Below are 19,222 nucleotides of genomic sequence, written 5' to 3' on the forward strand. Positions count from 1 at the left end.
AAATCAAAATTATCCATTTTACATCTCACAACTTTCTATCTTCTGTTTATTCATAAATTCTTCTACTATCCACAAGTCTGGTAAGTAATATATTTCCTGTTCTTCAATTCTTTTTTGTAATAACTCTTTATATATAAGTCATGTATTCATTTGAACCTTATCTTGATAAATGGCATAAGATATAGGTCTATATTCAATTTATGACAGACTGCTTTCCAATTTTCTTAACAATTTTTACTCATGAATTCTTATCCTCAAAGCTTAAATCTTTACTATTGTCAAACCCAAGGTTACTATGATCATTTACTACTGTGTACTGTATGTCCACTCTGTTCCACTGAACCATGTATCTATTTCTTAGCTAGTACCAGATAGTTTTTGATCAATGCTACTTTCTAATTTATTTAAAATCTGATATTGCCAAACCTCCTTCCTTCACATATTGTTTTCATTAATTTCTTTGATATTCTTGACCTTTTGTTCTTTGAAATGAATTCTGTATTATTTTTTCTAGCTCAATGAAGTAACTGTTTGGCAATTTGATTGGAATAACATTAAATAAGTAGATTAGATTAGATGGAGTTGTTATTTTTGTCATGTTGGCTTTGCCCACCCCTGAATAATTAGTATTTCTCCAATTATTTAATCTGATTTTATCTGTATACTGTTTTATAATTACGTTCATGTAGTTCCTGGGTTTGTCTTGGCAGGTATACTCACAAATATTATATGCTACTTTATTTTAAATGGGGTATCTCTTCTTCCAAAGTTGTGTGGGTGATATATAGAAATGCTGATGATTTATGTAGGTTTATTTTATATCCTGTTATGTACCAAAATTACTATTTTCATTAGCTTTTTAGAGAAGTCTCTAGAATTTTCCAAGTATATCATCCTATCACTTGCAGAAAGAGATATTACGTCATTGCCCATTTTGATTCCTTCAATTTCTTTTTTCTCTTATTATTATTATTATTTCTAATATAATATTGAATAATATTGGTGATAATGGGCATCTATGATTCACTCCTGATGTACTAGTTAGGGTTCTAGCTTATCCCCATTACAAATAACGCTAGCTGATGTTTTTAAATTATAAAAAATTATTAACAAAAATTGGATACTCTAATAAAGAACACAGGATGGGGCAAGTGTTCTCCAATATATTCAGTTAAGGAACTGTGTCTGCTGAATCACACTTTATATGCCCTTTTCAGGCCCAGGCAAAATCAGAATACTTTTGTGGGAGAGATTGAGCAAAGGAAGCAGTGTATCAATGCTGGGGTAGTACAAGAGGATGGCTGCCATCACTTCTGATGAATAACCTGATCTCTCTCTACTACTTTTCTTACTCTGCTATTTGTTATGCTTCCCTGACAGTATTTCAACGTCCACTGGGGTGTGCAATTCTTTGACTATTAACCCTCAGCTGGATATACTTGGTTTTGTGCCCAGATAGCTCACCCTGCTTGCCATCTCAAAATTTATTTGATGCAAATCTCATCATCTTTCTGAAGTCTCAGGGGAAGAGTTGGCCCTTCTCTTTTCCAAAACCAACTTCTTCATAAATTTTATCATCTAGCCCATCTTTATAATTATTTTTTCAAGCTCTCTTCCACCGTTCCTTCTCTATCTTGAACCAATAAGTTATCTTTATGAGAAGAGGAAAAAAAAACCCCACATCTTCAATTCATCTGTTGTCCCTCTAACCCAAAGGTTTTTAATCTTTTCTGTGTCATGGACCTTTCTGGCAAACTGGTGGAACCACTGGACCTTTATCTGCATAATCTTTATTTATTTATTTTTTTTGCTGGAGTAGTTGGGGTTAAGTAACTTGCCCAGGGTCACACAACTATTAAGTGTTATGTGTCTCAAGATGGATTTGGACTTCAGCCTTCCTGACTCCAGTGTCAATGCTCTCATCACTGTGCCATTTAGCTAACTCTGCATAATATTTTTAAATGCATAAAATACATATGTTTTACAAAGTAATCCAATGGTAGTGAGAAACAGATTTTAAAATATTATTTTCTTGCTCTTTTGTACTTATAACAACTAGTACATACAAATCTCTTTTTCAGCTTTGATTTTCATTTTTCTCAGTTAAGATTTCTCACTGCATCCAGGGCCATCTCCAGTTATCTTGATCTATATCTTGCCACTGAACCTAGATGGCTCTGAGGGACAGAATGTAGCTGGGGACCTTGCACATCTTTGCTTCACTTAAATCCAATTTACTTGCGAGTAATGACATCACCTTTCCAATGTCATGGTCCTCTTCAAGAACCAAAGACAAACAACAATAAAAAGCATTTAAAATATAAATGTCTCTCTTGACCTTCTCCCTCCCATGATGGGAAAACATATAGAAAGAAAAGGAAGGGAGAGATGAAGAAAAGAAGAAAGAAAAAAAAGAAAGGAGGGAAGAAGGGAAAAAAAGGAAGGGAGGAAGGGAAAGAGGGAGGAGGAAAGGGAAGAAGGGAAGGAGGAAAATCTGATAAAACAAATTCCCCATAGTAACTAAGTCCACTTCAGTACTTCCTATGGCACAATAATAATGTAATACATTCATAACATGAGGATATCCCTTAGTTTCCAGTTTATGGTCACCAAGAAAAGAGCTGCTCTAAATGTTTTTGCACATGGAGGTACTGTTTTTCTTTGATTACACTGGGATTTAGCCTTAATGGTAGCTTACGTAGCTGGATCAAAAGATATGTACAGAGTTTAATAACTTTCTGGTTAGAATTTTCATTTGCTTTCCAGAATGGCAAGACCAATTCACAACTCCATTAAAAGGACCACTAGTGGACCTATTCCCCTCCAATATTTCATTTTTCTTTTTTCTTCATCAGTGTCAGTCTTATAGGTGTGAGGTGAAACTTCAGAGTTGTTTTAATTTTTTTCTTTAATTACTAGTTGATTTATAGCTTTTCTACCAGGAAATGCTTCCCCTCCCCTCTTTAAAATTCCCTATTTATATTATTTGACCATTTGTTTACTAGAGAATAGTTCTTAGTCATATTTTTAAATTAGTTCTTTATATATCTTAACTGTGCACCTATGCATCTATGCATCTGTGCACCTGTGCATCTATAACTGTGCACCATGTTCTTCTAGTTGGTGCTACTTTCACTATACCAAATAATCCAACAGACTGTAGATGTGACTTGATTTTTCAAAAAGGAATTGCTAAGTACCAAACAGGCCAAAATAATCAGTCAAATGATTTGTAAGAACTATGGCTTTTCTTCCTACTGCTTATATACTTTCTTAGGGTGAGAACATCTAATTCTATCTTACTTTGATTCTTACTTTGAGGAGTCCTATTCTTTGAGTACAATGTACTTTCTGTGCAATAGGGAGGGAGAGGCAAGTACAAAATACTTCTAAAATTCCCAGTAAAGCTTGAAGAAGTATAATTTCTTCCTTCTACATAACATAGATTCTTAAAAGTTAATAATTAATGACAAGCAGTTTTTAGAAGATAAAATCAAAGCTATTTATAATCATATAAAAATGCTCCAATTCATTATTTAGAAAAGTGAAAATTAAAATAACTTTGAGGTGCCATTTCACACCTACCAGACTGAAAAGGAAAATGCAAAATGTTGGAGGGGTTGTGGAAAAACAGGGACACTAAAACACTGTTGATAGATTTGCAAACCAATCTGACCAATCTGGAGAACAATTTGGAATTATGCCCAAAGGGATATGAAACTGTGCATACTCTGATTCAGCAATACCATTACTAGATCTGTATTCCAAAGAGATCAAAGAAAAATGGAAAGGATCTTTTGTACAAAAATATTTATAGCATCTCTATTTGTAATGGCAAAGAACTAGAAATTAAGAGGATGTCCATCAATCGGAGAATAGTTGAGCAAGTTATAGTATATGATTATAATGCAACATTAATGTGCTGTGAAAAAATAACAAGCAGGATGGTTTCAGAATAACCTAGGAAGACTTAATATGAACTGATAGAAAGTGAAGTAAGCAGAACCAGAAAACTCCCAAATACAGTTATGGAAATATTGTACAATGAAAAACTGCACTATTTGCAGCAATACAATGATCTAAAACAATTCTGACTTATAAAGAAAAATGCTTTCCATCTCCACAGAAAGAACTGATGGAATCTAAATGCAGATTGAATCCTATTTTTTTTTTTTTACTATGTTATTCTTAGGTTTTTTTTTTTTTTGTCTATCTTTCCTTTTGCAAAATAGCGAATATAAAAAGGTTTTGCATGATTGCACATTTACAATCTATATCAAATTGCTTACCTTCTCAAAGACAGGGTTGGGGCTATAGAGGAAGAGAATTTGTAACTCAATTTAAAAAAAAATCAATTTAAGAATCTTTGTTTACATACAATTGAAACAAGTTAAAATAAATGAAAAAAAAAAAGTTAATTACTATGAAGAGCCAATTCCTTGTAATTTAATCTGTCTTCCAAGGATTCTTAACCACAAGGTTGTATTACTACTCTACTTAGAGAATTCAAAGTTTTACCAGTTAGATCTCCAACTTAACTTGAATAAGCTGTGTCTCACCCAACCCCCTCCCCCAAGTTATTAAATTAAGGCTAGTCATATTACAAAGTCCCATAAGACTTGCTGACACATCAACAGGTTTCTAATCAACTTCAGGACTATTTTACTGAAGTGCCACCTCCCCTTACCCGTTTCTCTTTGCTGATCTCAAGCATATCCTCAGTGTGGGAAAGGCTAGAATCTCTATTTTAAAGATTATGCTCAAAAAAAAAAAAAAAAACCCAAACAATTATGCTCTATGAGACTGGTTGCATGTTTGCCTAGTAAGGCTAAAGAACATATTAGGATCTTTTTCTTCTTTCCATGATTTTGGAGTGACATATTTTTGTGCTCTGCTCCCTTTCAGGAACAGGCATCTGTACTCTGTTCCCTTTAATTTGTTCAAGCTCTAAGTATGGTAAACACATGAAACTTAGAACAAATTAGTCTCAGCCATGTTTGCTAATACACAATTGTTTCTGGACTATTCCACAATTAAGACAAAAATTTCCCTATTCCCAATCCATCATCTTCATGACCAAATCAGAAGTGACTCAACTACATAAGGTAATATCTTTGCTGAGCAAATCCCAAAACTACTTGTGTGGAATAAACCAGAGTTGTGTTCTATCATATGAACAACTGCACATTCCTCAGCCTCATCAGAAACCCCAGGTGTGGACCCAATGACCAGGAAATAAGACTACATCCGCAAGCCACACAACCTGGCAGGTCTGGTAACACAATGAAACAGATGTGCATTACATAAGAACTTTGAGAAAAGTCCTTATCAAAAAGTTCTAGGACTTAACCTATTTTACAGTTTAATTTGAACTTGTGATTTAAAGGTATACAATGAATTCTAAGAGAATTCATTTCCTTAACCTATGTAAACATAGTTTTTGGAAAAACTAAAATCTAAAGATTACATACTCGGACATCCACTGAGCAGCCCACGGTCCAGGATGGATTTCCCAACACCTGATTTTGACACAAAAGATGAACAAGTGAAGATTTCCCAACACCTGAAAAAGATAAATACTTCAATTTGTGTGTATATTGGAATCTATCTTCATACTTTTCAGTACAAAATCTTGCCTCTTACTTTAGAGTTTAAAAGCATCCATCTTTTAACTTTCTTCCTGTAACTGACATCTCAAAATCTCCCTATAGATGTCTACATCCATCCCCATTCCTTCTCTGTGACATAGCTAACTTCTTCACTTGTGCCCTTTATCCTATCAGCTTCAAAAGCTTTGTCCAGTAAGCATTCTCCAACTTGCTCCATCTTCCCTTCCTCTCTCTTCAATTTTTCCTTATTTACTAGTTTCTTCTATATTGTCTAAAAACAAAGTCCAATGGTCTATTTTTAAACCAAAACAAAACAAGGTATTTGCCTTTGACCTTACCTTTGTGCCAAGTTATCATCTTCCTTTATCTTTCTTCTTCTAATCTGCTTAACTTCTAAGATGAGTTGTGTCACATCACTGCCTCCACCTGCTACTCATTCACTCCTCAACAACTTAGAATTTGGCTTCTAAACCTACTATATGATTGAAATTGTTTTCTTAAGGTCTCCAATGATGTCTTAATTACTAAATCCAAGTGCTCATTTTCCCCCCTCAGTCTTCAGTCTCCTTGACCACTGTTCCTTCTGTATTCCCTGTCATCTCCTGGCTTCTATGACAGTGATCTCTCCTAGTTGTTCTCTTCCTTATACAATTGCACTTTTTAAAATCTCTTTTGATAGCCTATCATCTGCTTGCCCCTCTAAGAATGGGAGCCCCCAGATTCTGTCACAAATCCTTTCCTCTTCTGTGATGACTGCATCTGATGGTTTGAATTCAATTATGCCCCATACACTAACCCCAGAAATCTATCTGTCCTGTGCTATTCTCATCCCTAAACTCTGGTGCTATATCACTAACTGCCCAGTGGACATCTTACATTCACCCCCACATATTTTTTTAAACTTGGATTACCATAGCCAAAAATCTCATTACCTCCTACAAAACCTATTGGTGATGATCTTAGCTGGTAGGCTGGTCCTTAGATGGCAGACAATCTCTTATATTCTAAGCCTTTCCAGCTTTGGAAAACCTAATAGAGCTTGCATCCCTTTGGGAAACCCAGGTCACCTTCCTGCCATGAAGTACCAGAGTAAGACTGCTGGGGTGGAAAAGAAGAGGGCTGATCAAGTCATTAGGGTAAGGAATAAAAGTTGGACAGGCTGACTGCTCCCCTGGTATACATGAACTACTAGAAGAAATAGACAAAAGCCTTCAGTTAGTGTTGGATGGATTCTCTAAATGGATAGTACAACAGAAAGGACATTGAATTTGAAATCGTAAGACTGAATTTTTTTTTGGGGGGGTAGGGAGGAAAGAAGACAATGCAGATTAAGTGACTTGCTCAGGGTCACACAGCTAGTAAGAGTCAAGTGACAAGAATGAATGGTGAACCCTAGCCTTGCAACATCCTCATATGACCCACAGCTAGATATTTCATTTCTTTGATTCTCAGTTTCCTCGTCCAATGATCTCTAAAGTCCCTTTTCAGTTCTAAATTCTGTGAGGCTTTTGATGAATGAACAAAAACAATTATGTGCCAATATTTATGACTTTGCTGAAAGACTTAAAACAAGAATCACATAAGATAAGAAGGAAGCGAAGTGGCACTTTACAGGGTAGAGAGAGAGTTCACTCACACCAAAGAAACTGCAGTTTTTAAGTTTTAAGCGCATTTAACTTGCAAACTTTGTCTAATGGTCAAATTAGTTGCTAAAGAAGCTGAACTTCATCCACGTAAATATCACTGTTTTAAAAGGAATCAGAGGATGTGAAATTGCAGCAAAATTGAAGAGGAGGATTTGCCCTTGTACCTAAAGACATTAAGAATTTCAGGGATTATTTGGTTACCTCACTTCAAATGCTCATGATGACTAAGCCATTGGATAATCATTTATTAGCAGGGGATTGAGAAAACCGTGATAATATCTTAATTCAGGGAACCTTTCTGGTGACTTCAGTGTGAAAGAAAAAAAGCTCAACAGCAAGAGCAGTTAGAAAAATAACATCCTCTCATCTGTATCTCGGATTTAGGGCTGAGAAATCTTCTAAACCAATCCTCTTGTTTCACAGATAAGGAAATCAAAGCTCAAAGAGATAAGTGGTTTTACTCAAGGTCACTTATGTAAGGCACAGCATGAATACTAAAAGACAGGTGCAATTTTGGGCAAATACTAAATGAAATCATAAAAAATGAAGCTGCAATTTAGCAGGAAATGTCTGGTGATCAGTCATTTCATAATCAACAATCTGTGTGCTGTCACATTATTACCTGGTTAGAGAAAAAGGGGCAAGTATTTAGTAAGACTTAGAGCAGTGGCCATCTAACTTAAACAAGCTGTAAATAAAATCTGAAAATCTTGAACTGGATAAAAGATAATTCAATTCAACAGGCATTTATTGAGCAGCTTTTATATACTGTGTGTTAGATGCTGGAGAATATAAAAAGGAAATGGTTCCTGCCCTAAAGTTGCTTATAGTATACTGGGAAGAAACATGATATACACAAATAAAGATACAAAATATATGCAAATAAAAATAGAGTTACTTTGGTGGAAGCACCAACACAACCTCTCTCCCCCAAGTCTATAGAAAAGACATCCAATACAATATGATCCAATATGGCCTTATAGGGATTTGATAACAAAGGAGGTCATTTTATGCTGGGATGAGAGACATAACCTTTTCAAATATATAGATGATGCTGAAAGATATTAATAACAATGATGATGATAAAAATAATAACTGACAGTTCTACTGAATCTACCATGTGCTATAAACTGTGCTAAATGGTTTACAATTATTATCTCATTTGATCTTCACACTAACTCTGAGAGCTACGTGCTATTAGTATACTCATTTTGCAGATGAGGAAACTGAGGCAAAGAGCAGTTAAGTGAGTTGGTCAGAGTCACATAGCTAGTATTTGAGGCAGCATCTGAACTCAGACCTTTCTGATTCCAAGTCTAGTACTCTTCACTTTACCAGCTATACCTTATTCTTCCCAAACTCAGTCTTTCTCATCATGACTTTGAAACTTATACCTCCTCACTCAGGCCACTAATTTCTATTCTGACTACATTCTTCTCTCTTTACAATCTCAACCCTTTAGTTGGAACAAGTCCAACTTGCCTATCCTGTAGTCTTCATGCTTTTACCCTGTAAAATTGCAATCCTGGAATTCGCCAGTCATCCATCCCCTTTGTGCCTCATTATGAAGGGAGCTAGAGGGATTGGGATTCACTCACTGGTGAATCTGTCCACTGTCCAATGCTGCCACCAACCCTTCGTCACCTCACCTCGGGGTCCACTACAAAATTTAATTATCTAACCTTAATACCTGGGCCCTTAATATAGTTAAGGCAATTCTTTTACTCCATAATTAATTGTCAGCCATTCACCACAACAGCTGTTTTAAATCTATCCTCAAGCCTCCTGCAGCACCTTCCCCCCCCCCCCTCCCTTCCAGATGAGGTCCTTGCTTCGTCTTTCACAAATAGAAAAAATGAGGAAAGCAAAGGAAATTGAGGTAATTCACCAAGAGCTCCCTCTTCTCCTTCCTCATCAGACAATCCCTTAATACCATTCCTGATCATTTCATCCTTAAATAAAGAGGAGATGGCTCTTTCCATCAAGGCTGACTCCTCTACACGTACTCTTCATCTTAACCTCTCCCATCTTTTCCAAAAATTGGCCCCATTTTTACTCCTCTTTCTCCTATAATTTTCAATCTTTGGTTCCTTCCCTGTTGTCTACACATATTCCCAAATCACTCTCTACTAGGTCTGACCAATCCTGCTATCATCCTGCATCTCCTCTCTATCTTAGACAAACTAACATAAAGAGTCATTTACCCATGGCTTTCTCTCTTCTTAACCTTCTGCAATCAAGCTTCCAAGTCTCACTGTTCAATTGATAAAGCTCTCTCCAAGTTACAAATGATTTCTTAATTGTCAAATCTATCTCCATTATTTAATCCTCATTCTTCTTGGTCTCTCCAACATTTGACACTATTGACTATTCTCTCCTGGATAAGTGCTGGGTTTTCAAAATACTTTTTTTCTTGATTCTGTTCCTACATTTCTGATTTATTTCTTTCTCTTCTGATAATTAATAATCCATGTCACACCCACTGTTCTAGGATTTCTTATCTTTTCTCACTATATTCACTTGGTGACTTCAAGTTCCCATAAGCAATTTTATCCTAATGATTCCTAGACTTATCTGTCTAGCCCTTGCCTCTGTCCTCCTGCCTCAGTAACTGTGTACCAGGCATTTCAAAATGACTATCCAAGAGATAGCTTGAGCTTAACATGTCCAAAACAGAACTCATTATCTTTCCCCAAAACCCATCCCTTCTTCCAAACTTCTATGACTGTCAAGAGCAGAACCATCCTTCTTGTCATCCATGTTCACAAACTCAGTGCCATCCTTGACTTCATACTTATCCTATACATCCAATCAATTCTCTACCTCTTGCCTATGTCTCTCATTCTCAATTAAACCACTGCCACCTCACATCAGGCTTTCATTAGCTCTTCCCACCTCAAGCCTCTCCTTATTCCACAGATTTTCAAAAAGTCAGCTCTGATAATGTTCTCCTACCTCCTCTGAACACCCAAGAAATTCTAGTGGCTATTTGTCACTTCTAAGGGTAAAAACGAACTCTTCTGCTTTGTATTTGAAGATTTTTACCATTCTCTGCACCTTCTCTGCACCCTGAGATCCAGCCTCTCCTGATCTAATCTTGTTCCAAATACCTGACTCTCTATCTTGATGCTTTTGCATGAGCCAGTATGGTTCCCTGAAAGACAGCCGAAACTTCTTCTGGGAATTCTTGGTTTGCATCAAGACTCAGTTCAGGTACCCCCTTCTGCATGAAGCATTTTCTGATGACCTCAACTGCTAATGTGTTTCTTCCCAAAATGACTGACTGCTGGACACACACACACACACACACACACACACACACCAATCTGGGAAGGGAAGACCTTCAGAGGTTCTGACCAGAATGGAAACAATTGCTATTTACACTCTGACACAAAAACCCCTGGCAATTATTAAGAAATAAAGATTTATACACACACACACACGAAAATTTTTTTATTTATGTAAAAACAGTAGCTAAACAAGTCGGCAGAATCTAGCAATTATTTCAGCCAGGAAACATTTTTTTCAATAAAGAGAAATATGGCAGCCAAGGACAACACTTGTTTAGCTAAGAGAACAAGCTCATTTCCACAACATTATGCAGGGAAAAAAGGTTGCCTATTAATTCTGTTAAAAAAAAAACAAAAAAAAAACTTGATTCATAATAAAATGTAGTCTTGAGGATTCTTGGCAAAATGACAGAGGCAACAACGTTGGGGATAGTTTTTTTCAACTTTCTGCTTTGTGTGAACACCAAATATAACAAGGTACTATCATAGATGTCTTGTATATTGTCCAAACTAAAAAATTCTGAGTTGATAGAGAGGCTGTCTAAATGCTGCCAAAAGACAAAGTTCTAAATGCACAGCACCTCAGAATCCCACAAAATGTTTCTAGTTAATTTCATAGCAAATCTATAAAGGAAAGCCAAAGTGGATAAAAAGACATATATTGCCCAGTGACATGTAACTAGCCAGGCAGATGACCGAGTTATATGTACTGATAGTTCTAGTACTACAAATTGGTTCTAGTACTACAAATAAGATAGTGGATTTAGCCCAAAAATAAATAGAAAGAAAATGCGCTGGATTGCATTTGGGAAACTATACAATTTTTAATGACTCCCAGATTACTGGCTGTCACTAAAGTCCATTAAAAGGAAGGCACTATAAGCACCACCCAGAACTGTCCAAATTCAAGCTCTGTCTACTTGTATGTGATGTGTCACACATCAATGACCCTACCCACTCACATGGGATGACATTGGCCCCATGTATAGAGGCTTTAGTTGAACTAGAGACAATATTCCTATCAGTTCTCCTGTATACTCTTAGAATAGGAAGGAAACCTCAGCAGCCCCTGCTCTGGCTTTCTATCCTATGGCCAGAAAGATGACTTGTGTTGTGACACCTGTCCCTGGGGGCTTTACACCCTAACCCAGTATAGAACCAAGTTACCTTAGCCGTTAACAAAAGCAACTTTCTGGCTTCTACTTACTTTGGTATCCCATTCCTTTTTCCAAATGCAACAGGATGACTTTTGGGGGTTCACAGAAAATAAATGAAAAGGAGAACTGATCTGATTTTCTTATTCATGTTATTTTCTACATCTAGCAGGGAGTTACAAACTAATAAATTATTTTGTGATAAACCAAGTGTCACATCCAGAGAAGAGAAAAAAAGAATCATAAGCATAGAACTTATAAATTTTGAGGAAGTTTACTGAAGTATATTCTCTCTAGTCATCAAAAATCTTAGAATAGTTGGAGGTGAGATGCTGCTCAGAAGCCTTGATTTAAGACAGCAGAGGTCCCAAGTATCAGATTTGCTAGCAAAATTAAAAGGAACAAAGTAGGTAAAAATGGAAGCTTCCCAAATGGCTCATAGATTATTGGCTAGTATCCCCAAGAAGTCTCAGGAAGGCTATAGAAATAGAGATAGTTTGCTACCATCTGGCATAGAAGATGCTTGGGGGGGTTGGAGGGAGTGAGGAATTGATGGTACTAGCATCTGTGTTTAGTACCTGTGCTGTCCTTTTTTTATACTCTCCCCCTCCCCAATTCTCTCTGTCATGCATTAAGGATGTCTCAATTTTCTAATCCCCAATGGTTCCAGAACAGCAATTGTCGGAATAATACAGAAAAAGTGGGACTAAAGGTTCATCCTCTGTATCTCTGCTCTGACTGCAGCAATTTCTTATCCATAAGCCTGGGACACTACAAAGAAAACAGCTTCATTCGCGCTAAGAATTCTGAGAAAATGAGGCCTCAACAGATAAGGGATATAAGGAAAGTGTTATAGGCCAGAACTACTAGCCTGTGTTACTATGTGCTTATGTAATTTATGTAATTATGTTCAATACCTCCCATATTGATGGATTTATGTATACCTCTTTTAAGAGTGAGATGCTTCAGAAACCCACTAATCTGATTTGATTCCCCATTTCCTTTGGTGTTTTCATCTCCTTTCTTGAGGAGGACATGACACTTCCTTTTTTGGTGTTTTCACCCCCTTTTTGAGGAGTCAGGGAAGGCATGATCACCTCCTTTTTGGGGTTCTCACCTCCTTGAGAAGTCAAGGAAGGCGTGACCACCTTATGTTCTAAAACAAAATAAAGCGGGAGATGTTATGGGTCAGAACTCTGAATTTGAAACAAAGGATTCTTACAATGTACTAAATGGAATTCATGAGACAATGGTTATCTAGTTTAGCATGGTTTGGTATGATTGATTTAATCTTACAACAAATAATGGTTTCCTAGTGATATAATGATTGGTTTAATACTCCGTGTGGAGCATATAAGCAGGGACTGAGAACCACAAAGGACCAGCTCATTAGAAGCTCTCAGAGCCAAGGAGACAGAAATTCATTTCACCTTCAGTCAGGCTCCTGGTGGCTGGCCTGCCTCCTGCACTTCCCCCACTGAGACCAAGGCCAGTCTGAAAGGCTCTCCAGAAAGCTGCCCAGCCCCAGGAAGAAGGTAATAAAGGATTTGGACTTTAACACCTGGCTGTTCTCGTGCTGATTACTCTGACTAAAACGAAGGCTGCTCCCAGAGACCCCAAGAAAACCGACTAGAGAACATTACAGGAAAGAGTGAAATTTCAAGGAGAGTAATTAAGGTAGTGGTAAGAAGTTTTCTGTCTCTAGCATTTCCATTGCCAATAGGAATGGTGCTAGGGCTTGTTTCCCCTCAAGAGAGCCTTTGCTTAGAAGGGTTACAATTTGGGGGAGGAAATCATTTTCCCAAACTTACTTCAACCACTTTCTTCACCCTTCTTTAGATGAGGAGTCTCCCACTGCTTCTGGGGACTTATTGGATCGATTCAGACACTGACTGGCTTAGCTCACTGCAATCCTGAATGCAAAGATCCATCAACCTCAGTTGCTTCCCTTGTAGCAACAATTACCAAGGGCATAATAACCGGGGGCCCACTCTTAACCTACAACTTTCCACTGAGAGATTCTTACTTGAGAATCAAAGCCTAGCTAAGTGGGCCAAGAGGCTGGGGGCTTCAGAGATTCTAATATTGAAGACAAAGATGCTCCAATTATCGACACAGTTATTTATACATTATAGATGCTCTAGGCCCAGGAAAGCAGGCCCCCAGAACACTAGGCAGGCTACTGGAATCCTCATCAAGGGACACACACCTTGCAGAAAAGAAACCTATCAATCCCAACATTATCAACACTGCCACTGATGAGCTGGTAAGCTAAGAAACCCAGGAATGGCAGTGCTCCTCAGTCCCACCCTGTGGACCACCAGCCCCACTTCTTGCCAGTCTCATAGGCCAGCACACAGTAAATTAACCCTGGTGCAGATGCACCCTAGAATTCTCTATTCAGAGGCAGCTACCAAAGCCCCCAAAGTTCTAGGCACAGTCAAATGGTCTAGCACCAGATACTATTTGGTTTTATTAATGGAAATAGCATTATAAAAGCTCCATTATCATCTGTTTTGTTGCACTATCTAAAGACTATGGGCCTTTTCATAAGACTTTGCTAACATCTGCATCTGAAACTTCATCTGTGCATGCATGAGTCTGTATATATGCATATACACATTTATGTATATATGTATGTATATGTATATAATCTCTTTATATTAGGATGTGAGCTCCTTGAGAACAAGTTCTGTCTTTTCCATCTGTCTCCCCAGAGATTAGCATAGTGCGACTCATTCATCATGGCTAACAATATCATTTCCTATGTATTTACTCCTGTAGTTACAAAAATCTGACAAAGTAAGTAGATTCTTATATACTTTATGAACAGAAGATACTGAACTAAACAAGCCAAGAACTATGGAAAGAACAGGCATTCTGTTAACCTGATACAACCACCCTTTCCCTATTACACCCTCTGGTCAGAAGGAAAGGCTTGTGTCCGTCCACTCCCGAGCTGGCTTTTAGGTCAACTTTCTCAATTTCCCCAACACCAAGTCATGTTTCAACAGGATTTTTATATAATCAAGTTTCTCTTCCTCCTGCTCTCTCCAGGGTCAGCCCCAATCTGAAAAAATGTTAGAGAACAGAAGAAGAATCTACCACACTACAGGCACTTACTCGCAAACCAATTCCAACTTCCTATTTCAGTGAGGGACCTTTGTGGGCAAAACACTTTCAACCTTTGAAAATCCACTCTCTTCCCTGACCAATATCTAGCCTCTTATTCCCCCTTCTCTTCCAATTCTCTCAAAAGAGGAATGAAGCTGAAAAGCCAGAATTTGACCAATCAAAACTAAAGTAATAAACTATGATGAATTTAAGGGATTGAATAAACTGACAAAGGCTAATTACGGGATTGAAGCTGTTCTGTCTGTAAAGTTCACTTTGCACAGACTTGACTGAAATTGAGAAATAAGCAGTCCAAATATAGGTGTGAAAAAATGACTCTTCGAGGCTGAATTTGCAATAGCAGGTGACAAGGTCAAGGAGCTACATGTCTATTGGGTGCAGACCATCTCTATACCTTTTCTCAATCTATTCATTTACATGAGCAAAAGGAAAAACAAAGTTTTAAAAACTGGGGAAATCCAAACCCTAGGACGATTTGACAATCGAGCAAAGATGGTCTGTTAAGAGACCTTCTAGCACTAGATCTATAATAGTATGATCTTTCAGTTTTTATATAATTTATAGCCTGCAGAGATGAACACTGGGAAAGTGTAGCTGACAATCATCATAAGCTAGGGTGAGGTTCCCTAAGATAGGGTTTCTTAAACTTGTTCCATTCGCCAAACCCTTTTTACCCAAGAAATTTTTACATGATCCCATATGTATAGGTATATAAAGCAGATATCCAAATCCCTGTAATAAATCATAATTTCAGACACCCCCACACACATTCAATTACAAGAAACCATGTGGGGTTGCAAACCACAATTTAAGAAGCTGAGCCTAAGAATATCCAGCCCTCTATCAGGAAGAAGGTAGGGGATGGTTAAAGAGAAGGGCAAAGTCTAAAACCTGTTTGCTGGCTATGATGCTGTTCATTGTTCCAGAGCTTAGCACCTGGGCTGAGAAACTCCTGCCTGAGAGAAAATAAGCCTCAGGTTAGTGACTCTAAAGAAGTGGGATGGGGAGGTATTCTGCTGGAGATTTTCTAATATAAGGGTTTCTGCCCTTTCTTCAAAAAGCACAGCAGTATTCAAGGGCTGTGCCAGAAGCTAGAGATGGAGAAGACTAAAATCAAAAAGTATTTGATATAGTTCAGCAGAGATGCTCCATCACAAAGGAGAAGAGACAGTAAGCCCACTGAACCAACACACAGTCACAAGTACTACAGCCCATGACCAATACGTCTGAAATCCAGCAGTATTAGAAGTCTAAATTGTTCCCCAGTAGGAATTCTCCAATTGTGGATTCCTCAAACATAATTTCTATACTTGCTCACTTTCTCCACTGATAATGTGTTTATATGTGCAAGAGTATATGCCTTTGACTTACTGAGGAAAGGGGGACAGTGGGGGAAATTATCAATTGTAAATTTTCTAACTTTTATTTTATTAAATGTACTTTCTTCAAAGTAATTGTGTCCTTGGGCTAACTACAGAAAAAAAAAAAAAAGACCAATAGAGGCTTCTGAATTTTTGTTTGGAGTACATGGAAATACAGAGTCTCTCGAACCTCTGGAGTAGTTAGTGACTCTGTAAGAACAATTAAGAGAGAGTGAGAAGAAATAAAGTAAAATTAGTTTGGGGCTTTTTTTTTTTTAGTAGAAAGTTTTTTGTTGATTAGAAAAAATCATGAAATTTTTAATTTTACAAAGCCAGATAGATCACAGACTTAAGAGCCAGAAAGGCCTTCAGAAGTCATGGGATCCCAGCCATACAAAATTGTACAGACTTCAGTAGCCCTCTGGTCCAATCTTGTCATTTTACAAATGAGAAAATTGAATCTGGGAAAGTTGAGAGGCTAGTTCAAAGCCACACAGGTAGTAAGATTCCTTTTTTTTTTTTTTTTTTTTTGGGAGGCAATTGGAGTTAAGTGACTTGCCCAGGGTCACACAGCCAGGAAGTGTTAAGTGCCTGAGACCAAATTTGAACTCCTGACTTCAGGGCTGGTGCTCTATCCACTACGCCATCTAGCTGCTCCAGGTAGTAACCTTCCAAACTGGGAGCTGAAAGCAGGTCCTCCTCTTACCTGCAAAGCCAATGTGTTCTTTGCACTGCACCATACTGACTCCCTCATTTTAAAGATGAAGGAAATGAGACCAAGAATCTTACCTGATGTCAAAACAAAGATATGAATCCAGGCCCAGTGGATTCATTAACCATAAAACTCCCAAACTAGCACGGAAAAGGACATTAGTGCTAGTTTGGGAGTTTTATGGTTAATGCAATAGAGAATCATGTGTTTGGTTTGAGTTAGGTAGGACCTAAAAATAAAACTGTGGAGGCCATATTAATTGTAGTGGTGTTAAAACCTAGCTTTGCTGGGTCAATGGGCTAGAGGGAAATAAATTACAGCAAGATAAAGTGTAGATTTTAGCGATGATTAATACACTTGTTGTGAAATTTAATAAATATTTTGTTAAATTTAAAATTTAATAAATATTTTGTTAAATTTAAAATTTAATATTTTGTTAAATTTAAAATTTAATAAATATTTTGTTAAATTTAAAATTTAATATTTTGTTAAATTTAAAATTTAATAAATATTTTGTTAATTTTAAAATTTAATAAATATTTTGTTAAATTTAAAATTTAATATTTTGTTAATTTAAAATTTAATAAATATTTTGTTAAATTTAAAATTTAATATTTTGTTAAATTTAATAAATATTTTGTTAAATTTAAAATTTAATATTTTGTTAAATTTAAAATTTAATAAATATTTTGTTAAATTTAAAATTTAATATTGTTAAATTTAATAAATATTTTGTTAAATTTAAAATTTAACAAATATTTTGTTAAATTTAAAATTTAATATTTTGTTAAATTTAAAATTTAATAAATACATTGTTAAATTTAAAATTTAATAACTATTTTGTTAAATTTAAAATTAAATAACTCTTGTTAAATTTAAAATTTAATAACTATTTTGTTAAATTTAAAATTTAATAAATATTTTGCTAAATTTAAAATTTAATATTTTGTTAAATTTAAAATTTAATAAATATTTTGCTAAATTTAAAATTTAATATTTTGTTATATTTAAAATTTAATAAATATTTTGCTAAATTTAAAATTTAATATTTTGTTAAATTTAAAATTTAATAAATATTTTGCTAAATTTAAAATTTAATACAATTTTGATGATTAATACACTTGATGTGAAATTTAATTTACAACTTAAAGCTCCCTTTTCCAAAACAAGGGTCAGCAAACTATAGTCTATAGGCCAAATCCAGCCGGCCTGGCCCCGGGCAGCAAGTTAATAATGTTTTTTGAATTTTTAAGTTTTTTTTCTTTTTTACACAGCCTATAATCAGTGCACAAATTCAGGTAAAAAGGTTAGGTTCGATCCTCCCTTCCAACTACTGACTTCTGTGGCTTCCTTTAAGCATCTATTGAAATTCTACCTGCTACAGGATAGGAAACCTTCCCCAGCTCCTTTTAATGCCTTCTCCCTCTTATTTACTACTAATTCTACTACTACTATCCTCCCCATTTACTATTTATTCTATGACTGTTACGGCTCTGAACATGTTTGTTCGCCAGTTGTTTCTCTGGCTGTAAGCTCCCTGAGGACAGGGACTGCCTTTCGCCAATTTTTGCATCCCCAACACTTAGCATATAGAGTAAGATACACAAGAGGTGGTTAATAAAACGTGCATTGATTAGACAAGGGGCCAAGATCATGAAGTTACAGACTTCCGTATTGGATGGTTTTGTGCTGTCACAGGTGTCACCATCTGTAACCACACCGATGCCCTTGTAGGCGTTTATCCAGTTTTTAAAAAAAGGAATGGGACAACTAGGGGTCGGCCAAAAACGAGAAGAGGGAGCCCCGCCCATCCAGCCCACCTCTCTAGCTAGGCCCGCTGGGAAATGTAGTTTTCCGTTATTCCGGAAGTTGGTTTGACTCCAGCCGAAAAGCTTAAAATTAGGAAGAGGCGCCGTAAGGAAGAAAGCGAGCTGTGGGAATCACGGCGTGATGGAGAGCTGAGGACATAACCAAGGACACTCACCTGAGTCTCCCAGTACGAGTACCTTCACTCGATCCAGCGACGCCATCTTGCCGTCTCCGGTTAATAATAAGCCCTTCCCGGTTTAGGGCAGGTTGATCGAGAACCTGCTAATCACAGAGCTTGTTTGACCAAGGCACCGCCCCATACTCTCCCTCTCCGCTGTTTCATTGACTAATGGGAATAGGAGTTCTTGTTTCCAGCAGCACCGATTGGCCAGGTATATCTTTACGAGCAGTCTTTCCTGGAAGGAGAAAAGTGCCCGTCTGAGGCAGCGGTGGGTGTGGCTATGGTTGGGGGCGTGGCCAGGAGCGGAAGAAGGGCTGTGCGGTAG

The 19,222-nt window shown here is 36.8% G+C and overlaps 1 protein-coding gene across 1 annotated transcript in view; it reads right to left on the reverse strand.

The window, feature by feature from the left end:
- The window catches only part of RABL3 (RAB, member of RAS oncogene family like 3), a 53,184-nt gene extending 34,011 nt beyond the window's left edge, over window positions 1-19,173 (reverse strand). Inside the window, exons 1-2 of the mRNA XM_003763615.2 lie at window positions 18,892-19,173; window positions 5,472-5,563 (exon numbers count right to left, since the gene is read on the reverse strand). Coding sequence (XP_003763663.1) covers window positions 5,472-5,563; window positions 18,892-18,937 — 138 coding nt within the window. The 5' untranslated portion in view covers window positions 18,938-19,173. The remainder of the gene's footprint in view (window positions 1-5,471; window positions 5,564-18,891) is intronic.
- Between the last annotated feature and the right edge of the window lie 49 nt (window positions 19,174-19,222).

The sequence above is a fragment of the Sarcophilus harrisii genome, chromosome 3 (genome assembly GCF_902635505.1).
Source record: "Sarcophilus harrisii chromosome 3, mSarHar1.11, whole genome shotgun sequence".
Lineage (NCBI taxonomy): Eukaryota > Metazoa > Chordata > Mammalia > Dasyuromorphia > Dasyuridae > Sarcophilus > Sarcophilus harrisii.